The sequence below is a fragment of the Salvia hispanica genome, chromosome 3 (genome assembly GCF_023119035.1).
Source record: "Salvia hispanica cultivar TCC Black 2014 chromosome 3, UniMelb_Shisp_WGS_1.0, whole genome shotgun sequence".
In the NCBI taxonomy this organism is placed as follows: domain Eukaryota; kingdom Viridiplantae; phylum Streptophyta; class Magnoliopsida; order Lamiales; family Lamiaceae; genus Salvia; species Salvia hispanica.
Genome location: NC_062967.1, coordinates 6,350,480 through 6,377,532, shown reverse-complemented (window position 1 = coordinate 6,377,532; position 27,053 = coordinate 6,350,480). Strand labels below are relative to the sequence as shown.

At 36.5% G+C, this 27,053-nt stretch overlaps 5 protein-coding genes across 9 annotated transcripts; 2 read left to right on the top strand and 3 right to left on the bottom strand.

Annotated features, from left to right (window-relative positions):
* Positions 1–151: 151 nt before the first annotated feature.
* LOC125211390 (probable cysteine protease RD19D) lies at positions 152–2,253 on the bottom strand. The gene is made up of 4 exons (XM_048111152.1): positions 1,738–2,253; positions 993–1,112; positions 626–869; positions 152–539 (listed from the first exon to the last, which is right to left on the bottom strand). The coding sequence occupies exons 1-4, from the start codon at positions 2,212–2,214 to the stop codon at positions 274–276; spliced, it is 1,107 nt and encodes a 368-aa protein (XP_047967109.1). The 5' UTR covers positions 2,215–2,253; the 3' UTR covers positions 152–273.
* Positions 2,254–9,672: 7,419 nt separating this feature from the next.
* On the top strand, positions 9,673–11,811 carry LOC125214767. Its single transcript, XM_048115912.1, has 2 exons — positions 9,673–10,454; positions 10,539–11,811. Exons 1-2 carry the CDS (start codon positions 9,831–9,833, stop codon positions 11,670–11,672), a joined length of 1,758 nt encoding a protein of 585 aa, XP_047971869.1. The 5' UTR covers positions 9,673–9,830; the 3' UTR covers positions 11,673–11,811.
* A 2,823-nt stretch (positions 11,812–14,634) lies between these two features.
* On the top strand, positions 14,635–17,974 carry LOC125214768 (serine/threonine protein phosphatase 2A 57 kDa regulatory subunit B' beta isoform-like). 5 transcript variants are annotated; one of them, XM_048115917.1, is made up of 3 exons: positions 14,635–16,413; positions 17,297–17,338; positions 17,455–17,974. In XM_048115917.1, the coding sequence occupies exons 1-3, from the start codon at positions 15,280–15,282 to the stop codon at positions 17,488–17,490; spliced, it is 1,212 nt and encodes a 403-aa protein (XP_047971874.1). In that variant the 5' UTR covers positions 14,635–15,279; the 3' UTR covers positions 17,491–17,974. The 5 variants fall into 5 exon arrangements, with proteins under 5 accessions (XP_047971874.1, XP_047971873.1, XP_047971872.1 ...); XM_048115916.1 differs by having other exon boundaries at positions 14,646–16,131; positions 16,222–16,413; positions 17,297–17,974; XM_048115915.1 differs by having other exon boundaries at positions 14,648–14,880; positions 15,139–16,413; positions 17,297–17,974.
* A 114-nt stretch (positions 17,975–18,088) lies between these two features.
* Positions 18,089–19,982, bottom strand: LOC125209140 (probable pectate lyase 5). Its single transcript, XM_048108750.1, has 5 exons — positions 19,834–19,982; positions 18,901–19,618; positions 18,628–18,819; positions 18,325–18,530; positions 18,089–18,236 (listed from the first exon to the last, which is right to left on the bottom strand). Exons 1-5 carry the CDS (start codon positions 19,980–19,982, stop codon positions 18,089–18,091), a joined length of 1,413 nt encoding a protein of 470 aa, XP_047964707.1.
* Positions 19,983–24,110: 4,128 nt separating this feature from the next.
* LOC125214770 (zinc finger protein ZAT5-like) lies at positions 24,111–25,294 on the bottom strand. Its single transcript, XM_048115918.1, has one exon. The coding sequence runs from the start codon at positions 25,198–25,200 to the stop codon at positions 24,478–24,480; it is 723 nt and encodes a 240-aa protein (XP_047971875.1). The 5' UTR covers positions 25,201–25,294; the 3' UTR covers positions 24,111–24,477.
* Between the last annotated feature and the right edge of the window lie 1,759 nt (positions 25,295–27,053).

The window sequence follows — 27,053 nt, the reverse complement described above, 5'->3', positions numbered from 1 at the left end:
TTGAATTTTTCAGTCTCGAAATTGAATTCTCCATTTGTTGCGTTGTGGGCTTCCTCTGTTAATTATAGCTAAATCATTTCGATCAAGTCCAGTTGAAATACATTTCAGACACATAAGTATAAATGAACTTAATGAAGGTCCACAAACCATATCAAATAACAAAATCCTTATATTAAAATCAATATATGGTCACCACAAGTTTGAGAATTTTGAGCAACTATAAGCTTTAAATTACATTATGCCACACAAACTGACTGTAATAATATTACCTAACTAGGAGGTCATAACGGCTGAAACCATTGTGTTCATCCCACACATACCGTGACCGCGGCATAGCTTGTAGTACCCATGCTCTCCCCACCGCTTCCCCCACGAGTTCTTGATGATCCAGTACGGTTGGTACCCGAATCGCAAGATGGAGTAGCCTTTCGACCCATACCCCACCAGAAGCACACCATGATTGATCCATTTCTTGCCACAAATAAGCGGGCACGACACACCACCAATGTATGTTTGCATGAAAACCGCATTCAGCCCCACTGCATCCCCACATTTCAACTGTAAGAACTAATAAACTCCACATAGTATTTTTCTATACGTTACATCTCCAAATCAACGAAGATACCTGCGAGGGGGCCGTGATGGACCATGTAGGCAGCGATCTGATTCTCATTCATCGGAATTGTGGTGAAATTTGCAACTTTCACAGCTACACTGTTGGGTTGGAATTTGCATTCCCCGCGTTTCCCAGTATAAGGGTACGAAGTCTCTTCCTCTATGCCTCCGGCCTCAATCAAGTACTTGTAGGCATTCGTCATTAAGCCACCCGAGCATCCATTATCACAAGCTTTCTTTTCCTTGGCATCACACTTACACACGAAATGACATACATATATAATCAGCTAAAATGTAAGTACTAGTACTACTATCTAAAATGGAGTTCAAATATCAATCATAAGTGATGATTCCATTTCATTGAGACATATATCTACCGCATGATCGCAGTCAACCAGCTGTTGCTCGCTAAGATTTAAAAGCTTCCCAGTTGCAATGAAATTTGCTCCTTCGATGGCTCCAGTTGTGCTAAATGCCCAACAAGAACCACAACTGCCCTGTATTTGTGAAATTTAATGAGTATTATCTAAATATTAGAAACAATAATTTCTTTTTATAAGACATATCAAACTTTGTATTACTATCTATTGATCCGTGTCCAAAAGAAAAACTTCAATCAACTTGGGATAGAGGGAGTAATACCTTCTAATTAATCCCAGACAAGGTCAAGGAGTACTTCAAATTAATGATAAGGTTCATTAACTTAGTAGGAATCAGGAGAAGAGAAGTACATAGTTAGTACTCCCTCCATTCCACAATAATAACCACAATAATAGAATCATTTTGCCATTTTGGTACGTTCTGTAATAGAGTTATTTCCCTTTTTAATATAAGTAAAAACATTTTTATACACCTACTTTACTCTCTTACTTTTTTCTCAATTCATCACTCTACCTTTTTTTTTTTTCCACTTTATTCTCCATTTACTTAACCCACCCAACACAAATTTTCTTAATCTTCATGTCGAAAAGTTTCGCCTCCATTACTATGGAACGGAGGGAGTATAAAACAAAGTGCTAGTTTGCATTTCTGATTAAATAAAGGTCATTGAGCACAAAAACTAAAATAATAAATTCCGACTAAAAAATTGGAGAAGAAATCAAGGAAAAAAGAAAGAATGACCTGCATCTTAACATCAGTAACAGCCCCTTTCTCTCTCCAATCAAAGCTCTCCGGCAAGTCCTCCGCCTCGATCTCCTCCGCAGCCACTCCATTCTCCGATGGCTGCGCGGAGCCGCCTCTCACCCCCATGTACATGCCCTCGAATTCCTCCGGCGAGAGATCAGAAAACTGCGTGACGCCGTGCTTGGCGGTGGGGTCCAGAACCTGGTGCTCCGCCGCCCTCACCAAGTTCTCGGCGAAGACGCCGAGGCGGTGGAGGTACTCGGCGCGAGTGGAGTACTCCTTCCCGTGCTCCTGGATGAAGCTCTTGAACTGGTGCTCACCCGCCGTGCCGAGGAGGTGGTGGTTGCGGCGGTTCCCGGTGACCTGGAGGATCTTGGGGTCGAAATCGGGGTCGGCGTGGAGGCTGAGTGCGCAGGTTAAGAGTGTGGCTACGGCTGCGAGACACGCTGCGTACGTTAGTCCTCCTCCTTTCATTTATTTTCCTGTGTTTCGGATTATAGGTTCTTTGTTTGGCTGGTTTGCTCTGCAAATACTGCTGTGCATGATATAAGGATAGCGGTGGACTTTTCTTAATTACTTTATTCGATTTTACCCCTTTATTTTCCGATATTTTCATTTTTCGCACTTAGAAGTTAGATAGTCATATAGTAGTATTACAGCGATCCTAAAAAATGATCTTAGTAGTTAGGAGTTAGGACTATATGAATTAGTTAAAAATTGCTAAAATAAAATAAAGTTAGAGAATAAAAGTGGCTATGACTATCTTTAATAAATAAAGTTAGAGAATAAAAGTGGCTATGACTATCTTTAATGGAAAATGAGATTTATTACAAAATTGATTAAAATAAATAGAGACTAATAAAAAAAGATTAATATGATTATTTTTTATTGATGGAGACAGTAGTAAATAATCAATTGAATCGCATACATACATAATGCGTGATCTATTCTATTTTACATTTATAGTGAAGTGAAATGTGAATCTAAAAGGCTAACATGTTAAATTATAACAGTGAAGAAGATTAATGTCATTATTGATATTAAAAGGCATTTATATATGAATAATAAAGCGTGAACGAATGATAAAAGTGAATAACAATTTTGGTGGACTGAGACATTACTATTGCACCGTTTGATAAATAACCTAAAATAAGATCGAATTTAGTAAAGATTTTCATTCTCATAAATTGATCCGGCTCCAACCACACTTTGAATTATTAAGTGGAATATAATAATATAATGTAAATAAAAGGGTATGTGGGCAAATAGTGGAAGTTAAATTGCTCCACTAGTCAGCTCCCATGCACAACTATTCGTTGGTAGCGTGACACGTGTGTGTGGCTTTCTACACGTGGTGCAAATTCATGACGACTTTCAAGAAGGGATGCTGATGTAATATATAGAAAAAATGAGTCAATAGAAAATTTAAAATATGGTTTAAAATTTTAACAATTCTGAGCGAAGAGTGATTTTGGAAGCCGGGCCCATAGTAGAAATTGGGGTACGCTGGCGGCCCCTTTGAACCCAATATGGTTGGCCCAGCCTGCTCCAACTCCTTCGACTCGAATAAACGAAACAAAAATATTTCGCTATAAGAGTGTAAATTTTGGTTAATTATTTGTAAGCGGTACATAAATAAGCTGATAAACGGTAGTAGTTCAAAGTTGTACACCTAAACAAGGTGGAACAGAATTCTAAAAAAGTTACTTCCTTAAAAAAAAAAAATAGTCTCATTTTTTAACGGCACGCCATTAAATAAGAAATTTGATAAAGTAAGTGAGATGTGGAAAAAAAGTAGTTAAAGTATATGTAAAAGATAAGAAAAAGTAGATAAAATATGAGAGAGACCTTCTATTTATAAAAGTGAAACTATATTTTATGGATATTCAAAAATGACAAAATGTGACTATTTTTTATGGACGAAGACAATATTTTATTATACTATTTTATGAAAATAAAATGGTCAAACCAAAGAAGATGAGGAGAAGTTCACCGAGAAATAAGGCTCATCGCAAGTCCTTCCAACCAACCCAACCCCCCCTCCCCCCCAAAAAAAGAAAAGAAAAAAACACCACACAAAAACTCTAATATTTTTATTTCATTGAAGCAAACATAATATTACGTTGTTATTGTATATAATGTAATACACTCTTGATCACCCAGCGTTCAAACTTCGCAAAGGTATTGTAATTTATGTTCAACCTTTAGTTTATGGAGTAGTTGAAGACTTGAAGTTAGCGTTAAAACTTTTTGTACAAATGATAAATTGATTTTTACTTTTATTTTTAGGGTTATCAAAATAGCGTGAAGAATTTTTTTTGCAAATGTATTGTTATTTATTTGTATAGGGATGAAAGATGAGTCATAGCTAAATTAACTCATTCCTCTTTATTGTGTGTTATTTGAGGAATCGATTGCTAACTATGCTTGTCATAAACCCGACATATTATTGCCTTTTGTTTTCATTGTTATGGAAAAGCCTCCCAAATTAGCTAATTGAAACAAAAAAAATTAATTTATCTTTCTTGTTATTCAATTGGTCAACTGTCTTCTTCCCCAATCACTTAAACTCATATTTGAACTGCATTGATGTTGGCTTATCAAAACACCAACTATAGGTGACTAAATTAGTGGAACTGATAATTATGTGGTTGAATTTCAATCGGTGGAAAATTTAGAAACTAATTTCCGGCCGGATTTCACTTTGTGGAAAATAATTTCCGGTCGAATTTCAGTGGGTGGAAAATGTTATGATTCCAATTTTCAACCGTATACAAATTAATATGAAAATTGTTGCAAGATTTGTTATCAATTATCATGCTCTGGCATTAAAAATATTACACAACATGGGATGCTATATTTTTTTCTTCTTCCTTCTAATTAGTAGTGGGAACATAATGGTTGAAATGTACTACTTGTATTATTGCTTACTCAATCGGACTATACATAAGAGTACTCTGTGCATAGTCTATATTTTGACTAAATATCTGTGCAATTTTCTTATGTGAAATTTCTAACTATTTTATTATACGAAGCATAACCTTTTGAAATATTTGACAGTGCCTTAAGTTTTCGGTCATTGACTCTAGATGCGACATTGTAATATTCTTTGGAAATTTGGTGTTTAAATGGAGTAATTAACATCGTCTTATATACTCATGTGACATATTTCCAAGTGGATTTAGTTAATCAATTTTTTAATCATCTTTCTAGACCCATTAAAATGTGATTGATAGATATGTATTAACGTATATCACACGCACGTATATTAGAATCTTCCATGCCTTTGCTTGTTAGTTGGAATCTATTTAAATTTAATTTTTTGATTGGAGTGAGAAGTTTATTTGAAGTTGCTAATGTATAAATATTTGGGTTTGCGTGTATCTATGTATCATTGACTAGGATAGTATAAAAGATGTATGATTAACTGTTATTAATTTGATAAATTATCAATTAGGTTTGGTGATAAAATTACCTAATCTGGATTTGAGAATTTTTATACTTTTGGTTAAGATTTAAAAAGATGTGAAAAACTTATTTTTGAGAAGAAGTCAAGAATATATACGACATCATTTCATAAGAAAACTATGTTAAAAATGAACTAGTAATATCTAATCTATTTATTAATGCTTTGAAATTTTGAATACGCACGTGTGAGTCTATATTTGGTGTCGCATGGTTGAGCTTAATTTCTGTTATGTGTTTGTATGCAGAATTCAGAAATAATGTATAATCACTACTATATTATATATTTTAAATAATTTTTGAATGAAGGGCTCATACAAAAAATAATCTGCAATCGTAAGCTGCAATGTTTCATTCAAATTTGTTTAGTAAATATATGTTGCCGCATAATTTTATATGTAAATCATTTATTGCTACGTACCCACCATGTCATAATCATTAATGGCTCAATATTTTGTTTCAGTTTGAAATTGATACATAGGATTAGGGTTTAATGAGTACTTATTGAGCTCATTAATAACACGATTGTTCAATCTATAGGTATTCGCTGTCACATAGGGAGTAATATATTTCATTCGAATTGTTAATTATCTCAATTTTATATTTTTATCTTTGTGTTGCATGTGGGGGAGATGTATTGGAAAAAATAAGTACTCCTATAGGCTATATGATTTGAAAATGTAGCATAGATAATTTTCTACTCCATCCGTTCAATAATAATATCAATAATAATAGATGCATTTTATTTTGCGCACTCATTTTGAAAAAATAATTATAAATAATTAAAATAGAGAAAAAGTAAAGTAAGAGAGAATATTGTAGATAAGACTATTCTCTACATTATTCTTTTTCTTACTTTACTCTCTCTTCACTTTAACTAATTTAATGGATCGTATTATTTTTTTAAAATGAGTGGAGAAAATGAAATGTCTCTATTACCGTAGAACAAAGTTATATAAAGGTCAGTTATAAAGATTAAAAGTCATCGTTTCGACGTATTAAAACATAATTGTAGATTTAGAATCCACACGCATGTGCTAAGGGCAATGCATTAAGTCAATTAATAATGTTAATTTGACTCGCAATGTTTTAATACTACAAAGTCGGTTAACTTATCATTTTTATTTCCAGTTGTTACAAGCTAAAAAAATGAATAGATTCCAAATGCTTTACCTGCTCATTTTTCACGTAAAATTATATGATCCGTCCCACGTTATTTGAAGTGTTTCTTCTCAGCACGAGATTTAAGAAAGTTGTGTTTAGTGAGTTAAATAAAGTAGAAGAAAGAATAAAGAAAGAGAGATAAGAGATGGTAAAGTAAAATAAGTATGATTAAATGTTTTGTTTTTAGCTAAAAAGAGAAATGACTCAAGTAATTTGGGACAAATCAAAATGGAATACGACTCAAGTAACTTGGGACAGAAGGAGTAAGATACTAACACATTTTTTTATTAGCACAATTATGATTAGACACCGAATATGCAGAATATGATTTATGTTCGCCGATATTATGTTTGGGTTGGTGGCGTCCAATTTCACTCTTGTGTAATTTTTGTTTTTGTTCCTAGTTTCTCTTTTTGGCTCTTTTGTAATTTTCAGATCTCGGTTTGATGAGTTTGTATCGCTTGCCAGTATAGCTTGATTTTGTTATGTGCTGCAAGGGTGATACATCTCGTGGGTACCAGATATTATTGCGTGAAGTTGCTGTTAGTTTTTGTTAATATTTAATATACTTTTATTGGTGTATTTGCTGGCTACCTTTCTGCTCGCCAATTCTTACTTGAGCATTTTCATTCATAAAAAATGATACTATCATCATACAGTCGTCGACTCGTTGCCATATACTATTATTGCTAACGACATGATAAATTTTGCAAATAATTTAGTTACCAATATGATCTATAGCAAATGTGCTCTGTACGTGATCGTATAGACATATACTAGTATTTAGTTTAGTGATTATATATAGATGTTCATATTGTCGACTGCGGCATACGTTTGATATTGTCCGGGTCAAGCTTGCACGGATTTGCTTTTGGGTCCCAAAAGGCCTCAAACAAATTGGGGTACAGGCTCCCGATGTGAGTTTGTACTCAACAAATCTCCCCCTCAAACCAGATCACATCAGGAACAACGAGTTTGTACTCAACAAAACCTCCCCCTCAAACCAAATCACATCGGGTCGATTGCAACAGACGTTTGATATTGTCCGCTTTGGATCAAGTCCTCACGGATTTGTTTTTGGGTCACTCCCAAAAGCCTCAAACAGATTGGGGTTGGACAAGAATTATGTCCGCCTTCCAACTTCCCTCAGACTTCCATCTCGATATGGGATGAGTCTGTACTCAATAATAGATAACTAGTAGAATTCAAATTTTAAATTGGACCTTGTCTTAGATTAAACTCGATTTAATTAATTAAGTGTTTCTAAATTCGTTCCTTCAATTTTTTTGCACGATCATAGACCTTAAAACTTAGTAATTTTTAATTACAACTCATAGGAAAAATTATTATGCTGTGCCTCATCGTTTTAAAATTTTAAAATTGGTTAAAAACTTTTGAAACTCATCCATGTCCGTTGAGTCACATGAGTGTCAAAAATTGCAACTCAAACTAGTACTCCCTCCGTTCCATTGAAGATGACTCACTTTCCTTTTTGGTTTGTCCCAATCAAGATGACTCATTGCTTAAAATGGAAACCCATTTATCTCTACTTTATTCCTTCTCTCTTACTTTACCCTCTCCACTTAACACATAAAATAAAGTTGCATAAAATCTCGTGCCGTCCAAGAAAGGGGTCATCTTCCTTGGAACGGAGGGAGTACTATATCATATATTGATATTGCATTACACTTGCCAATAGAATAGAAATTACAAACATTGGATGCCAACTACCATCAAATGAGCAAGACTCTCCTTCCCATAGGCCGGTAATGTATAATAATAATAATAATAACTATAGTAAGTTTATCTCAATTCGAAGATAGATCAGAAGAAGAGTCAACGCTCAGACCATTCATTGATACTCCCACAATTGATAACTAATGTAAACAAATCAAACCAAACAAGGCAGTATTCAACCATAGTATATATTTTAACTATCTCACACAAACACACCAACACATACTTCAAAGCAGAAAATGCGGTTATCAAACATTAAAAATAGGGTAATCTCCATGAAGTTAGAATATTATTTTATACTACTAATCAGTATGACAGCCCACTTTTTATATGCATTCTCCTTCTCCCTCCTAATTATTGCTTTGAAGTTTTTTCCTCATCTTAGACTTTACAACCAATTTTTTCTCTCACACTGATGTAGAAAAAATATCTCGTGAACTCTATATTAATTTTTAACTCTTGTTGGAGAATAATTTTTAAGTGGTTTGATTTACTGAGTTGTGGATTTTCACAAGCAATTTGTACAAATTTCAGGGATTTTTTTAATAGGTGCTTAAGCCTCAATCTCACTCAATGTGTGTCTGCCAATAAACCTTGCTCTATTGACTTCTAAAATACTATATGGACTGAAAAATCATATATGGATATTCAATTAGATATGTCATTATTGAATCATAATTAAATTCGAACAAATATTTTCCTTTCGATGTGATTTCCAGGAACCAGTACGTTGCTCTATGATTAATTTTTAGAATTATTCAAATACATATGACTTATGAGTATATCCTTCCCTTTAATTCACTCTAATTTCCTAGAACCACAAGTACGTTTAGAAAAATGGCTGTCTTGGGTAATGATTATATATTCATGAGGTCAAATAACTCAACTTCATAATTTTCAAATGCCTCCAAAATCGATTTTGCCATGATTGATTTTTGAAGTGTGAAATTTATACTTATAAATAGAACGGCAAGGACCAGTTTCATGTTATATTTTCATTTTGCCTATCAATACACAATATAAGACACGGGTCATATTAAAATACATGTAATATCATCTACAACTAAGACTAATTTTGCGCTATTAGATCTTAAAATGAGTGAAGGAGATTAAAGTTTACAGATTTCAACAAATAGCAGACAAAATATCAATAAAACGGTAAGATAGTCAATCTGTTACTATATTTTTCTCTATTACAAATATCAACATAATAACATGAGAATTTCAACACAACCACCCGAAAATATTAACACAAATTTATTGATTTTGCACATGCTAATATATTTTTCCTTATAAATCAATAAGAATTTTAACAAATATCAAAATTATTATTATTGTTATTTTAGAAAGTTACAAGATGACCAGAACTTAACCAATTCCTGTCAATATTCATTCTCAATATTCCTTTAATTTACAACAATATGTGAAGGATATATAATTATACACCTTGCAGTCAACTATTAAGTCATCCTCCAGATCACACCTCAGGCACCCCCCGCCCCCCTCCCATTATATCGGGTACACACTATAAATGACCCCACTTGCGCCACATATATATACAAGCCAAACATGCACATATAAGTACTACCATACTCATTCTCCAAATTAATGTTCTTGTCCTAGTTAGCGGCGATGCTCAAATAGGATATCTTCATCACTCATAAATCAAAATCCAAACACAAATTTCCATATCCATACCTTCTACATATTTATCCAACATAACCATGGTGGCCGCATCCAACGGAGGGGCTGATTTCGGCACCGCGGCCTTCGCGTCTCAGGTGATCACGGGGCGATGGTTCATGGTATTCGCCACCACCCTGATCATGGCCGCAGCAGGGGCCACCTACATGTTCGGCCTATACTCCCCAGAGATCAAAACATCTCTAGGGTACGACCAGACGACCCTCAACCTCCTCTCCTTCTTCAAGGACCTCGGGTCAAACGTCGGGGTCCTCGCGGGTCTCATCAACGAGGTGACCCCACCATGGGTGGTCCTCTCGATCGGCTCGGTCCTCAACCTCTTCGGCTACGTGATGATCTGGCTGGCCGTCACGCGCCGCATCGCCCGCCCCCAGGTGTGGCACATGTGCCTCTACATATGCATCGGCGCCAACTCGCAATCCTTCGCCAACACCGGCGCACTCGTGACCGCGGTCAAGAACTTCCCCGAGTCCCGGGGGGCCGTCCTCGGGTTACTCAAGGGGTTCGTTGGCCTCAGCGGCGCCATCATCACCCAGATCTACAACGCGGTCTACCACAACGACCCGAGAGCCCTCATCCTCCTCATCGGGTGGCTCCCTGCTGCCATCTCCTTCATCTTCCTCCGCACCATCCGCATCATCAAGGTAATTGATGATAAGATAAGAGGCGAGACTTATACAGTGGTTTCAGTTGTCTCGTATCTAAAATTCTTCTTTATTTGCCAATAGGTGGTCCGCATTCCCCACGAGCTCAAGGTCTTCTACAAGTTCCTCTACGTCTCCCTCGGCCTCGCCGGATTCCTCATGATCCTCATCATCCTCCAAAAGCAGCTCAACTTCACCCGCGCCGAGTTCATCATCAGCGCCGCCACCGTCGTCGGCCTCATCTTCCTCCCGCTCGCCATAGTCTTCAAAGAAGAACTCTACCTCCTCAACAAGAAAAGGCAAGATTCATCAAACCTCCCTTCACAAGTCCAAATCGTCGAACAAAAACCACCGCCGCCTCCACCGGCGGTGGCGGCACCACCACCGGAAAATCTGGAAATCTCATGCTGGAATCCGAAAAGCATGTTTAATCCACCGGCGCGAGGCGATGACTACACGATCCTCCAAGCGCTATTCAGCCTCGACATGCTTATTCTGTTCTTCGCGACGATTTGTGGCGTTGGCGGAACCCTAACCGCCATCGACAACCTTGGCCAGATCGGAGCGTCGCTAGGCTATCCGAAAAAGAGTATTAGCACATTTGTTTCGCTCGTGAGCATATGGAATTATCTCGGTAGGGTCGTTTCGGGGTTCGGATCGGAGCATTTTTTGAAGAAGTACAAATTTCCGCGGCCGATGATTCTGACTCTAACCCTCGTGATTTCATGCATTGGCCATTTGCTGATCGCGTTTGATGTTCCGAACGGGTTGTACGTGGCGTCCGTGATCATCGGGTTCTGCTTTGGGGCGCAGTGGCCGTTGCTGTTTGCGATCATTTCGGAGCTGTTCGGGCTGAAATACTACTCGACGCTTTATAATTTCGGGTCGGTGGCGAGCCCCATCGGGTTATACTTGCTGAATGTGAAGCTGACGGGGCATCTGTATGATAAGGAGGCGCTGAAGCAGCTTCAGGCTGCGGGTCGGTCTCGGGTTGAGGGGGAGGAGCTGAATTGCGATGGCGCGGTGTGTTTTAAGTTGGCGTTTTTGGTTATTGCGGCGGCGACGGCGTTCGGCGCGGTGGTTTCGCTCTTTCTGGTGGTGAGGACGAGGAAGTTTTATAAGAGTGATATTTATAAGAAGTTCCGGGAGGAGGCGGACGCGGCCGCCGACGAGATGGCGCTGGCTCCCGCCAACGGTAACGCCGTTGTTTCCAAGTAATACCTCTGTTTATGTGTATGAGAGAGAGAGAGAGTTTGATTTGATAATAGAGAAAGTATATAGAGAGATAGGGTTGAGAAATATTTCTGAAGATTGTTAATTTGTTCGCCCCAAATGGAATTTGATTCTTGCACCTGCATTTACATTTTCTTTGTAATTAATTTCGCATTTTTTTTTTCATATTCATAGTATAGTGTAGTACTTTTTCTTGAACATATTGCCATGAAATTCCCACTTGGTTTTTATCTCTCATAGTATAATTATCTCATTATAAGTAGAAGAAATCAATTTAATTTAATGACCGTTGGAGTATTAATTAATAGATCGAATCGGACTCGATTGATCTGATCCAAACTATTTATATATGATAAGTTTACACCGAAATATCTGTCCTTATTAAAACACAATCTGATGGGAACTCAATAATTTGTCAGATCTTTTGAGAACTATATTTAGATATTCACTCTGCAAGAAAACCAACTGTTGTACAGTAAGTTGAGGTCCCCCACTTTGAAATATGGGAATGAATGATTAATTTAAAGTTTTACTGTAATTCACAACTTAGTACTTTGACTAAGGAACACGATCAAGTCCAAATTTTGGAAACTATATCCACATACAGACCTATTATATTCTCATTTCTTTGTCTCTCTCCGATTTAAACCCCGACAAGTTTAATTTTATTATTACAATAAATATCAAGTGGGTGAATAAATGTCCCCTACTATATAGTTTCGTTGCTCGGACTAAATGTTCCTGTTGAGTATAAACTCATCTCACCTCGAGAGTTCTTGTCCAATCTCAATTAGCTTAAGATCTTGTGGGAAGTGATCTATAAATAACTCTGTGTGAGCTTGACCCAAAGCGCACAATATCAAATGTCTGTTGCACTCGACAATCCGGATAAGTGTATCAGAGCTAGGTTAAGTGGGACTCAGGATGACTCAAGTTAGAGTCAGGCCTGTAAAGTCTCAATGTGTCGATTGCGTCTCTCTGTTCCCGATGTGATCTGGTTTTGGGGGGAGGGGGTTTGTTCAATACAAACTCCCGATGTGATCTGGTTTGTGGAGGAGGTTTGTTGAGTACAAACTCATCCCACATCAGGAGTTTGAAGAAAGTTGGAAGGTGTATATAATTTATGTCCAACCCTAGTTTGAGGGGAATGTTTATTGAGTATAAACTCATCCCACATCGGGAGTCTGAGGAAAGTTGGAAGGTGTATATAATTCCTATCCAACCCTAATTAGTTTGAGGCCTTTTGGGGAGTGACCCAAAAACAAATTCGTGCGGGTTTGACCAAAGCGGACAATATCAAACGTTTGTTGCAGTCGACAATCTGTGCAGTTCCACTGAGCGAGTTGTGTTACATGTAAACGAATGAATTTAAGAAGTACTATAAAATAAAGGATCGAGATGAAAAAGTTGATAAATATAAATCATATATTAATATTGATTTGATAATAAAACTGAGAGTAACATGTATTGGTGGAATATGAATTGTATTTATTAAAAAATACTAATAAAAATAAAAGGATAAATTGTCAAATAAATCACGAAGAATGATCAAATTTTATCTGTCTAATACTTTTCAAAATCGGAAAAATAAATAATGAAATGTGAAATTTTCACAATTATCTCGTCGTTTCATTTTCTGGTGAATTACGCATAGATGTGACAATCAACAATCTGGGCAGTCCCACTGAGCGAGTTGTGTTACATGTAGACGAATGAATTTAAGAAGTACTATGACAATCAACAATCTGGGCAGTCCCACTGAGCGAGTTGTGTTACATGTAGACGAATGAATTTAAGAAGTACTATAAAAGAAAGGAGATGAAAAAGTTGATAAATATAAATCTTATAAATCATATATTAATATTAATTGATAATAAAAATGAGAGTAACATATATTAGTGGAATATGATTTGTATTTATAAAAAAAATATTAATAAAAATAAAAAAGATAAATTGTCAAATAAATCACGAAGAATGGTCAAATTTTATTTGTCTAATATTTTTTAAAGTCTAAAAAATAAATAATGAAATATGAAAATTTCACAATTATCTCGTCTTTTCATTTTCTAGTGAATTATGCATAGATGTGACAATCGGTTTAAAACATATGACATTTCTTATTTGATAATATTTGCTTATTTGGCAAATTTCTCAAAATAAAATGTTGCATTTACAAATTAGGTTTATAGAGTTGTGGGAACCCACGTTCTTAATGGGATTTAGTCCATCGGGATATATTAAATGGGCCGTCAAATATATTTGACTATTTGTTCTATAGTTATAGCAGCAAAGTTAATGAGCCTTAAAAAAAACATCTTTCCTTCAACAACAACGGTCTTTTTGAATTTCTGATCTTAGGAGCATATGTTTCACGCACAGTATCATGATTCATCTATTTTATTCACTTCGTTATACATCCCTAATTGCAATTTCATATATGAATCAAACATCTTGATTCGTTGAATTCGTAGTGTTTTTATTCCTGATGGTTCAACTCTGTTTATTTTCGATTATAATTCTTGATTTAGTTACAGCCGGTTACAATGACTGAGTGACATGCAAATATTGGTTAATTTTAAATACAAATCCTTGCATAAATTACTATAATATAAGTTCGACAATAGTATAAATTTAGATTATGATTAGTATATATATTGATAAATGAAAATTATTTGCAACAACCACATTGTATACAACTGTTCAATAGGCTGGGTAAATACCTTATCTCAGATGGGTAAAATTAGGATAACATTTACCAAAAAAAAAATTGTTGTGAAATTTTTTTAAGAATATTATCCTCATACATTATCCCTATTTAATACATTTGACTTTTCTTTTCGTATATACTGGAACACTTGAAAGTAGATAATATTAAAGGATAGAAGAAAATGAATACTGAAAAGGAAGCCGTGGAGAGCAGCAGCCACTACAATGGAAAATCAAATTTAATGGAAACCATATAAATAAAGATTTAAAGAAAAACAAAAAACTAAAAACAAGCCCTAAGCCCTCAATTTCCTCGTCGGCGGTGACTTAATTCAAATCATATCCGTTTCTTCTTCTTCTTCTACAGCCTCCGCCTCCGCCTCCGCAAAATTGGTGCTGCTTTGAGAGTGAAATTACTTTGATTTGCTCTCTAACTCGTGGATTCTGCAACGCGGCACTGCTTTCTTAGTTCGACGGAACTGATCGGGTACTGGCTTTGTTCGCGGATTCCTAATCGGTTTTCCTAATTTCTCAAGTATTTCTCTGCTATTTTGTTTCTGTCCAACTGTTTGCGATTTTGCACAAGCACGGATAGTAGGGACGAGCATATTTTTCTACTTGATTCATACGGCAGAAGCGTTTCTATGTTGTTACCTGTTAGTTTTAGTAATTGATCATACCTTAATTAGGTTTCGAGATTGCGGGCCCAGAGTTTTACCACCATCTGCTTTCATTGCTCTTGTAGTGGGAGTTACTGGAAGAGCAATTAAAATGTGAAGTTGAGTGTATGTGGGCGAATGAAGTAGTGTGATAGTTTGTAGCTTTAGGCGATTTCTGTTCCTGCAGTTTGTGTGATTTCTCTTTCCTGTTTGGGTTGAGGATCACAATGTTGAACAAGATAATGAAAAGGGGGCAGAGGAAGTCCTGGAAATCTGAAGCAATAGAGGCCCCCATATCCCAGTCGTCGTCTGCTTCTAGTGTGACTGTCAATCATGCGTCTCGACTGGCCTCTGCAACACCTCAGCATGTGACCCTTGCCAACATCCCGCTGAACCCGGGTACTGTTGATGTTTTGCCTATGTTGAGGGATGTTCCAATGGCTGACCGGCACAATCTATTCATTCGGAAACTTCAAATATGTTGTTTCCTATTTGATTTTACTGATCCGACTAAGTCTGTGCGGGAGAAGGAGATCAAGAGGCAAACTCTGGCAGAACTCGTTGACTTGGTGCAGTCGGGATCGTGTAAAATGAATGAGGTGATGCAGGAGGAATTGATGAAGATGATATCTGTGAATATTTTCCGGTGTTTGCCACCGGCTGCACATGAGAACACTGGCTCAGAGGGTGGAGATCCTGAGGAAGATGAGATGTTCATGGACCCTTCGTGGCCGCACTTGCAATTTGTATATGATTTACTTTTAAAGTATGTGGTGTCATCAGAAACTGACACTAAGATTGCCAAGAAGTATCTTGACCACTCGTTCGTACTTAAATTGCTTGATTTGTTTGATTCAGAAGACATGAGGGAGCGGGAGTATTTGAAGACAATTCTTCACCGCATATATGGGAGATTTATGGTTCATAGACCCTTTATACGGAATGCGATAAACAACATTTTTTATCAGTTCATATTTGAGACCGAGAGGTACAGTGGGATTGCTGAGCTTTTGGAGATTCTCGGAAGTATAATTAATGGGTTTGCACTGCCAATGAAAGAAGAACACAAGTTGTTCCTTGTACGAGCACTTATTCCATTGCACAAGCCTAAATGTATTTCTTCATACCATCAGCAGTTGTCCTATTGTATAACACAGTTTGTTGAGAAGGATTACAGATTGGCTGATACTGTCATTAGAGGAGTGCTGAAGTTTTGGCCTGTCACAAACTGTGGTAAGGAAGTTCTCTTCCTTGGGGAACTAGAAGAGATTTTGGAGTTTACACAGTCTGCAGAGTTTCAGCGCTGCATGGTACCTCTGTTTAGACAAATTGGACGAAGCCTCACTAGCTCACATTTCCAGGTCTGAAGATCTTCCTGGACTTCGTGTATTTACATTGTAATATCTACTTAGAAAAGGGTTCTTTCAACTAGTTCTCTTTGATATATAGTGTTGCTACCATAATATTTTCACTTTCCAGAAGTAAATAACATCGATGAATGTTATTGTTTAAGCAGCAATGTCGGTGTAATATCAGGGAACATGACAGCTGATTAAGATGATTAGGTATAAGAAATACGAAACTGAAGTAGATAAGTGTCTTATCATGATGCGTGCAGTGGATATGTTTGCTCTCCTTATGGACTGAAGTGGACATCTGTAAAATCTGCTGTTGAATTTGTGCGCTGCTTACAACCCTTTTACTTCTGCTGGTTATAGTTTTATTGTGCACTAGGAGTTTCTTGTAGAGGTGTATATGGAATATGAAGAAGAGTAAGAATGAGTTGGGGGATGGGGGAGGTGAATTTACAATGTTCTGGTGGAGTTCTGAATTAATGTGAGTAGTTGAATATATATCAATGATCTTCCTCTCCTTGTGGTTCTAAAGGTTCATAGAAACTTCATGACATACCATGCTATATGCTGTACAATGCTCTATGATTTGTGGCTGGGTTGTGAAGATTTGATATAGCAATTTTTAGGGTTCATTGCTCTATGAAAATATCTTTATTTGCTAACTCTTGCACATACACATCCAGAAGCATGTGTTTTGCCCATCTGCTTCCCTTAGATGTCATCTTCCCTTTGAGAATACTTTTCATTAGATGACAAGAGCATTTAAATGATTAGTGCAGTCTTAATTTTTGTTGAATTATTTACTTCTCTGTATGGTTGTTGTGATCCAATTCATTGTCTGCACAGTCTTAAACCTCAATATTAACCGCCATGATTTCCTATTTGATAGGTAGCTGAACGGGCTCTTTTTTGGTGGAACAATGAGCACATAGTAAGTCTGATTGCAGAAAATCGGAGCGTTATTTTACCAATCATATTTGATGCCCTAGAAAAGAACATACGAGGCCACTGGAATCAGGCAATCATTGGCTTGAGCTCCAATGTCAGGAGAATGTTTCTAGAGATGGATCCCGAGTTATTTGAAGAATGTCAGATGCAGCATGACGAAAAGCAAGCAAGAGATGGAGAACTTAAACGCAATCGTGAGTTAACTTGGAAGAAACTGGAAGAGGTTGCTTCTCAAGTTACTGGTGAAGAAAGCATGATCGTCATTTAGTGGAATTGAAAAACATACAGCTGAGGATGATTGTGAAACAATTTCGCAGCCAGTGGCAAAGCTCCTTCACTTCTTAAGAAGTAGGAGCAACTCATGGGAAACAAAATGCTTGGAAGGAAAAAGCTGGAAAAATTGAGGTCAGTATGCTACTCTGCTTCACTCAACAAATGCCATTCTCTTGTGCTTGTGCTTTGCAACATTTCATTTTATTTTCCATCCTAATAATGATAGTTTTTGTAATCTATAATTATTTTCTGGTTTTTGTATTTCTAAACTTAAAATCAAGCTATGAGGCTTCTGATGAAAGAATGTATGCCCCTTTTTTTTTGGCGATTATTCAAATTTCAACTACTTGTCTCATTTGTTAACTTTTGCAACTGGTTTAGATTCAGGAATCAAACGATTGTCCCCACAAACATGGTTTTTTTTGCATGCACCTCAATATATAAAAATGAATGATGTTGATCATAGAAATCCACCAGCAATGGTGGAGGAGATATACAGTATAAGAATAATTAGGGAAGACAGAAACAAATTGCTGGGCAGTGATGACTCTCTCTGGGCTGCGCCTGTAAACGTGATGGAGCCACCACCATATGATACACCGGTGTCCCTGAATTATAATTTCATCAGAAAAAAATTCAGAAATTCTGCCGTGTCTTGTGAAAGATGCAAAGATTCATGTGTGTATGTGTGTGTACCTTGTGCCACCAAGAACACCGGCATTCATGGTTAGTTGGTCGATTTGGTTAACCGATATAGGGTCGAAGCTTGAGGCCTTGGCATACTGCGGCTTAGCCCCATCACCGGATGGCACGAAGAATGCACCGTTCAACATCAGGTCCCCATTCGACCTCCAATTCCAGTTGGCCCACTCCCCCTCACTGGCATCCTCATGTTTTGTCACCTATTGTACCGCATACACACAATGTAGCATGCATATGTTTAAATTTGCACAAAATAAATGGCAGAAAATTCAACCAGCAATGTAAGCAGCATTGTACCTCCTTAACATTGTGATCATCTGATGCAGTGAAGCGATTACCCTCGCTATTCACAGTCGGGTTAGCACTTCCTCCAATCGCGTACATTTTCCACTTATAATAGTCGTTGTTCACCACGTGGATGTAGCCCCTCCTCACCCTCGGCAACCTCTGGACGAGCCCCTTTCCAAACCGGTTGAATGCTATAGTGACCTACACAAACAAGTCTCTGTCATCAGTTTCACATCAAGAATTCAAAAGGAACAGATTGTATTGTTTTGCAAAAGAACCAACCTGCATCCCCGAGTCGGGCAAGAACTTATCATCATGCCCGAGCAGCATGGCCTTGTCGTGATCAGACAAATAGTTATTCGACACAGTAATAGCTGTAGATCCCACGGTGATATCTACCAATCCATCAGTGCAATGTGACAACGTGCAATGATCAATCCATATGTTCCTTGAACCAAAGATTGTTATGCCATCACCATCCGATACCCCCCTGTGGCCAAAATGTGTGGTGCTTGACCTAATATTAGTGTTCCCAGACAGCATACAGTTGTACACACGCACGTTGTGGATGATGATGTTGCTGACATACTGCAATGTGAGGCATCCATTCCCCGTGATCTGCACATTGGCACCACGGCCATCTATGGTCTTGTGGCTGTTGAAGATGAGCTCATGCTTTAGCTTGATGACCATGTTTGAGTTGAAGATGATCCAGAGGGGTTCTTCTTGGATGACAGCATAGCGAAGGGTGCCAGGGGTCGGGCTGACTGTGTCGTGATCAGAGGAGTCCGTTACCACATAGAAACGACCCCCTTTGCCCCCCATTGCACCCTGCCCGAAGCCAATGGCGCAGTCAGCCAGCCGTTGTCGGTTGTTTCCCCAGTTGGGGTCGCAGCGCCAGCAGTCATCTATGGGGTTTCCAGTCAGGCACTGTGACTGTGCCTTGCTCAAGGGGGTTTCAAGAATTGGGCGACGTTTCGATATGGATTCATTCACACTCCTGTCATGAATTTAACATAATATTAAGTACTATGAGATAATGCAATGTTTCATGTAATTATAAAATCACGCAACAAATATATGCATGAACTATAACTGAAAATATGAAATCTCATAAATAATGTAATTCTTCAAAAGTAACAATTTATTTTATAGTAGTAGTAGTTTATAGTAGTTGATAAAGTGCACATATTTGAGTGTTGTGTGTGTGTTTACCTTGTGACTTGTAGAGCCACAAAATCAGGATTAGGGTGGTGATGAGAGAGGGTAAGGTTGAAGAAAGTGGTTGCTCCAACAGAGAAAGGTAAAACAAGGCGAAGCAGCAGCAGCAGCAAGATAATGTAGGTGTGATCAGGAAACACCATCTTTGAAATTGGAAGCATGAATTTTAGGAACCCGGAACACTAATTACTGATTTATTGAAAAGGTATTTTATAAATTACCTCATAATGAATTCAAATATGACAATCTAGCCTTCGATACCTAACAACATATACCAATATTACATTAATTCATTCAAATAAGATCTCTCCTAATTTTAGGAACACGAACACTAATTACAATGAGACGATTTACTGAATCCTTACAATGAGGGGGTTTTTATAATGAATAAAAAGTTAATTTTAAAGATCACCTAATAATGAATTGAAATATGGTAATATGTACTTATTTAATAACTAAATTGAGAAGTCATATTTTTTATTTACATTTCCTTTCTTTAAAAGTAGAATTAATTAGAAGGAAAGAAGGTAAATTTGAAAAAGGTACCATACTTACCAATTTCTATTGGCGAATGAACTTTCGTAAAAAATAATAAATATGGTAACTATTTGTATTTCTTATGGAGTAGGAGTACTATAGATACCTCTTCCCATGTTCATATATTTATAAGTTGTGGAGTAACTAATAGAATCACCCTAACCCTCATTATTGTACTTAGTGATCAAAGGCTAGATCAATGGCCTTGCAATGGGTAGTGGCAATCATGGTCCTCCTCCTCCTCCTCATGATGACACGGAAGAGGCTAACTGGCATGGCCCGGAGTCTCCTTGTTGTGGTGCCCTTGTGCCTCTTCCTGGTCCTGGCAGTACGAGACTCGACCCACCTGCCTGCAGCTCGATTGGTGCTCGCCATCGGAGCGCTTCAACCACCAGAAATCCATCATCAAATTGCACCTCCTCATCGCATCGCTGCTCTTCTTCTACTGGCTTCTTTACTCCACCATCGTCAACATCAACACCAAGATACAGAATCAGAACCGGGACTCGTGATCATTCGGAAATCAATGAAATTTCCGAATCAAAATTTTGTTTGATTCTTTCACTCTTTTATTTTTACGTATTAGTCTTTTTATTATTTGCGATTTATTTTCTATCAAAATCTTTTCATATGCTGTAACAACATTTTTTATAAATAGTGTAATTTTCTGACATGAGTAAATTTTTAATTAAATTTCATATGTTTAGAGATACAGGTGAATAAATAAAAACTACAGAGCTAGAATATAAATAAATAAATAAAAGTGAAAAGTTGAGAGTCAATTTTAACTCCTCTCTTGAAATTTTAATGTTTTAAAAAGTTCACTAAATTTTGACGTATGATGATGATCAGTCTTTTATTATTGGTTACTTATTAAACTTAGAGGTTGTTGATTTTCAATTAATTGTGACTACTGCTGTTAGTTAAAATTCCCACTTATGAGATTTACTGATTTCTTGTAAAGGCAATGGTTTTGATAATAAATAAAAAAGTTAATTTTAAAGTTCAACTAATAATGATTTCAAATATGATAATCCATTTTCAGTTTCTCACATATTAACTAAACCACTATTATATTAGTAACATACACACACAATTTATTTTCTAATTAAAAGCATCACCCAAAAACTACAAAATATTTACCGGCTCAAGCTTCAAATTTAATTTTCACCAAAATATCAATTTTCAACATATTGTATGCTATTATTCCTATATACGATTAGACATTAGTGATTCCTGCTTCTAAGTTAATTCCCTCTCATTTTTATTTATTATAATACATCATTAATTTATATGCCAATGGTAGAAGCAAGATCAAACAACAATTTCATTGTCTATGAGAATCGATCAGCACCAAATAAGATTAGTTAGATCTTTCATATCCTGGTTAGTAGTATTTAAATAGTAAAAGAATAGATTATATCAAATCAAAAGGCTTACTTGCACATTATACCTATTCACATAACAAGATTTTGTTAGTTTTAAAAACCATACATCTTCATTTCTAAATAAAGCAAGATCTCAAAGTGTATTATTTATTGATTTGGAGGATGAAATGAGTTACAATATTCACCAAATAGCCTCTCTTTCCCCCAAAATATAAACGCCATCGTCTTTTACTATCCAAGTACACATATTGCCGGGACACTGGTCTAGTCTCTCATTTGAGTCATAAGATTTAAAACTTGTATGTTTGAAACCAGCTTGAATGTAACATGAGAATGCAGTATTATCGAAGAAGGAATTACAGAAACTCCAACTATACTCCTCCCCTCGAGAGAGTGTGTGCACCCCAAGATCATCGTGAGCAGATCGGCAATGCAGTTGCAAGACTGGAGATGAAGATGATAGGCTGTTATGTACTTTAACAACAACTTTAGGAGTGAAGATAGTACACTTGCTTTTTGCAACCTCAATGCTTCCTATTATCAAAACAATTAATAGGATAGCTTTTTGGAATTTGGTATTGTAATCCATGGCTCACGATGTATTGTAGTAGTATATGATGATCGAATGAGGTCGTTGTAATTTTTTTTTACATTGGGGTCTAATTTATAGTGGTGAAAGTAATGTATACTATCACCCATTTACAGAGGAAATCACATGAACATAATTTTAACCACTTAATAAGGGTGCATTTAGTGAATACATTGAGCTATAATTGGAAATTTGTATAAATATAGAAGGGTGAGTAACAACCAAGTGACCATGTTATGTACTATTGTCTATAAAAAATCACAATGCATCTAAAAGTAGATAGGCAGTTAGTTACATTGTTGGTCAAATTCAGCATGACATATATAACTTCACGTATTAAAATTACTAATTAATTTGCAGATACATTAAATAACAGATGATTCAAGAAAACTAAGTATTAATTGGTGTGGTACACTCATGATCACACACACATTTAGCATAACAATATGTATTAAGTAGTAATATGAGAGTAACCGTAGAACTTCAGATCTCATCTTTCATATTGATTCAAATCCATTCCTTTTTTGTTATCTGCAAAAGTAATGGAATTAGCAAAACGAGCGGTTTCGACCTTTCTATGTTTCCGAAGCTACTTCCATATTTTCTTTTTTTATTCAAATTTTATTCCCTTTCATATTTTACATTTCTTTCTAATCTTTTTTCTACTTTATTTTTTTCCTACTTTGTGTTCTCTCTGATTAATCTTTAAACATCAATTTTTTAAATTTTGTATCCAAAAATTGTTTCAACTAGCTTGGACAGAGAGAGTACATGAATAATTAAATTTGACATTTGGAGTTTGAAATATGATTGTGCTCGCAAGTCTAGGGTTCAAGAGTTAATTTTTGTCTACGAAACTTCAGACAAGATATTCACAAATCAATTTAGTATTTCAAGCTCCAAGACGACGATGATACATAGAAGTCGGTTTTCATGTTTCAAGCTCTGTATAAGATTATGCTCCCAAGCTAGTTTTCGGTATTTTGAGATTTAAACGTGTATATGCTCCCAAGTTAGTTCTTATTTTTTCAGAGATGCAGACAATTCTAATTATTTAAATTACTCCCCCCCGGCCTACAGAAATAGTAGGTTATTTGGGGACGACACGGATTTTAATTTGTAATTAGTAAAGTCAGTAAAAAAGTTTTAAAAATAGTAGAAATAGTTTTAGTTAATGGTGGGACCTATATTATTAGAACTAATAGTATTTTGTTTATATAAGTTTTGACATGGATTAATTCAATGGGATGGACGAAAAAATAAATAAATATGGTCTATTTCTATGAGATCGAAAAGAGTGTATTGATAACGGACAACCACTACATAAATGCATAACTAGAGAACCCGAATTAAGTTCACAATAAAAGCGATTTAGTTCACTATAAAGGCGTTTTAGTTCATAGCACAAATGTGAAAACACGGAGTGAACCAAAACGCCATTATAGTGAACGAAATATTTTACAGAGTAAATACTTCACTATAAATTAGTATAATCTAAATCACTCTTATAATGAAATAAAATCGTTTTCTCTAGTTATGCATTTAAGATTAGTTATACTTTAATCATCTCTTAGTTATACTAATTTTGTGAACTAAATCGCTCTAACAACAATATGTCCCCAATTAAAGGCAAATTTTTATACTGATATATATACTGCAGTGAAGCAAACTCTTTTTAGGACATTATAAAAACAATATAAATAACAGTACAATATTAGTTAGCTCTACAAACCTTGAACAAAAACTTGCACATTTTATACTATAGAGCGAGGTTTGAATACCATATGTACATATATAAAAAAAATAGAGAAGATTGAATTCAATCCCATATATACTCTCCTAACTTACTCCTAAAATATTATGATTAGGAGCAGGGCTAAAAACTGCCAAAACAAAGTAAAAAAACTATTTACATAATTCAAAGAATGTCGTGAGCTACTACTTAGAAAAAACACTACAGAAAATATTTTCCTTAAAAAAGGAAATTTTATAGTACATACAATGGTGAGTCAAAAATGCCCAATTGTGGAAGGTCAATATTGTATAGTATAAAAAAAGAATAATTCAACCTTCCGAAATTAATATTGGAGGAGAAACGTCCTGCCAACTGAGTTGCGTATCAAATCAGCGGTTAAGTGGTAATGGCTGAGCCATCCGGTTAGGGCTTCTCTCATCATCCGGCGCCGGAAGATTGAGATCCAACGACAGCCAGTTTCCGCCCTTCTTCCTCTCCTCCGCCTCCGTCTCCGCCTCCGCCTCATCATAAACTATCGCTTCTCGAATGTTCGTCGGGACCGGTGGGGCGGCGCCGCCGCGGTGCTTCCTCATGTGGCCGCCGAGGGCCTGCCCGGAGGCGAACTCGGCCCCGCAATAGGAGCACTCGTGGACTCTCGGCGACTTCATCGCGGCGGCGGTGGCGGTGGTGGAGACGCTGCTGAGCTGAAGAGAGAGAGAGGTGGGAGAGAATTTGTTGAAATCCTCCTCGTCGGAGAAGATGGCGTACCGCTTCTCGTTCTTGGGCTTCTTGTGGCTGGCGCGGTGGCCGCCGAGGGCCTGGAACGACTGGAAGGAGCGGTTGCACGTCTTGCATGTGTACATGGCGGCGGCGTCGCGGCGGCTTTTGGCGATGGGGATGAAGTGGCCCTGGGAGAGGAGGATGAGGCACCTCGCGGTGTCGGCTTCCTCCGTCGTGGTGCTCTCCTCCGAGGCGGCGCGTGGCGGCGTGATGGTGAAGGAAAAGGGGGAGTTAGGTCGTTGTCGCTTGGTTCGCTTGCCTTTCGCGATGACGTCGGTGTTCAAGCACGGCGTCACCGCCACGGCCGCAGCCTCCTCCGTCGCGGTCTCCATATGTATGTCCCAACGCCGCCGTGGTGTTTCGGTGTGGTTATTTTACGTTCTTGAATTTTTTTTTGTAATTTTCTTTTTTTTCTCTCACATTCTAGAGAGGAGGAGATGGAAAGTAGGAGGGAGTGGACGTTGGGGAAGTTTCAGTATGAAGGAAATTAGTGAATGTGAGAGATCTTGGAAGTTAATTGGCTTTATATATGAGCAATTCGTGGACTAAATATAGAAATTCAGATAGATATTTGGACTGACTATATTCGAGTAAACCGATATTACACGAATAAAAACTAAACCATCAGATAAAATTTTCAGTTAGATGTGTGAGTGATATATAAATCCCACTATTTGGTGTTAGCATAGAAAACCATTTTTCAACGACATATTTCCAAAAGTTTGTTGTTGATTTATCAAGTCCATTCCTTCGCTAGGGGTCTACATTTCATAATTCATACTCATATATATACGCGTGTTTAAATATATGTATATTAATCCATTTCTTATTATTCACGTGAGCTATATATGTGCGAAATGGCTTTTGTAAAATAAAACTCTCTCCGTTCGTATGAAAAAGCCTGAAATCCTAACTCCTTTTTTATTGTTAGAATAGTATATAGTCATGGAGATATGAAATGCAATAAGTTTTTGGATCACCATATCCAGTTAATTTAATTCTCATCAATATTACATTTAATTTTATATTCCCCGGCCCGGCAATAATTATGGCAAATACATTTTCTATCACGAACGTCTTTGAGTTTGTTTAAGCTAATACTCCGTCCGTTCGCGAATAGGAGTCTCATTTCTTTCTACCACGGGTTTTAAGAAATGTTAAGAAAGTGAGTGAAAAAAAGTTATTGGAATATGAACTAAGTTTTAAATGATATGTGAGGGGAATGAGTTGGTGGAATGTGATATTTTTTACCATTTATAGAAATAATAAATCGGGACTCCTATTCGCGGACTGACTAAAATGGCAAAATGGAACTCCTATTCGCAGACGGAGAGAGTATAACTGTATGGCTTTGTCCATACTCATTTTTAGGTACTCCATCTGTCCCTTAAGCAAGGCGCTTCTTTTAAACACGTGATTTAGAAAAATCATATGTAATGATTAAAGTGAAGAGAGAAAAAAAAAATAGAGAAGAGTGTCCCGATATCATTGATATCCCGACAAAGCTGCCTTTTAATAAACACTAGTGTCACGCCCGTACGATGTACGGATGGAATTAATTCCATCACATTAAATTTATATTTTGAATTAATTACTTAAAATCAGTAAGCAAGGGTTAAAAATCACAAACATGTAAAACAATTTAAATGTACATTGTCAAAACATAAAATTAAACAACTTTAAAAATCAATCATGTGAATACACATATTTTCGGTAACTGTACAAAAGTTGCATTATTTATGAAATTATTCAAAACTTCCAATAACTACTTTCTTATCTCTAATACCACAAAATAGCAACCATAATTTTATATTTTATTAATGGACAACACAAGCACTTTAAAATACCACTTACATAAAAAATTTAATACACAACAATAGTCATCAATACTAAAGAATATAAAAATATATAGAAGAGTAACTAAATATGTAGTACATAAATAAATTTATATGATGACAATACCGTATTAGTTCATGTTTTGAAAAATTATATTAATAGTAAAATCATAAGTGCCATCCACGGAAATACAAATTAAAATATGCAAAATATCCACACAATATCTATCGCATTTTGGAAAAAAGATAGTACTATGTTGTTTGCAATAATTATACATAGAATTATTTCCAAGATAGTACTATGTGTTTGCAATAATTATACTTAAAACTCTAAGCACAAACATAAAAGT

Bases quoted from the DNA above. Each gene is read 5' to 3' on its own strand.
- LOC125211390 (XM_048111152.1), bottom strand. From the start codon at position 2,214: ATGAAAGGAGGAGGACTAACGTACGCAGCGTGTCTCGCAGCCGTAGCC. The intron at 870-992 runs GTAGATATATGT...TTCGTGTGTAAG, and splicing joins TGGTTGACTGCGATCATGCG to TGTGATGCCAAGGAAAAGAA. The intron at 540-625 runs GTATCTTCGTTG...GTGGGGATGCAG, and splicing joins CCATCACGGCCCCCTCGCAG to TGGGGCTGAATGCGGTTTTC.
- LOC125214767 (XM_048115912.1), top strand. From the start codon at position 9,831: ATGGTGGCCGCATCCAACGGAGGGGCTGATTTCGGCACCGCGGCCTTC. The intron at 10,455-10,538 runs GTAATTGATGAT...ATTTGCCAATAG, and splicing joins GCACCATCCGCATCATCAAG to GTGGTCCGCATTCCCCACGA.
- LOC125214768 (XM_048115915.1), top strand. From the start codon at position 15,280: ATGTTGAACAAGATAATGAAAAGGGGGCAGAGGAAGTCCTGGAAATCT. The intron at 16,414-17,296 runs GTCTGAAGATCT...CCTATTTGATAG, and splicing joins TCACTAGCTCACATTTCCAG to GTAGCTGAACGGGCTCTTTT.
- LOC125209140 (XM_048108750.1), bottom strand. From the start codon at position 19,982: ATGGTGTTTCCTGATCACACCTACATTATCTTGCTGCTGCTGCTGCTT. The intron at 19,619-19,833 runs GTAAACACACAC...AATTCATGACAG, and splicing joins GTGGCTCTACAAGTCACAAG to GAGTGTGAATGAATCCATAT. The intron at 18,237-18,324 runs GTACACACACAT...ATTATAATTCAG, and splicing joins GGTGTTCTTGGTGGCACAAG to GGACACCGGTGTATCATATG.
- LOC125214770 (XM_048115918.1), bottom strand. From the start codon at position 25,200: ATGGAGACCGCGACGGAGGAGGCTGCGGCCGTGGCGGTGACGCCGTGC.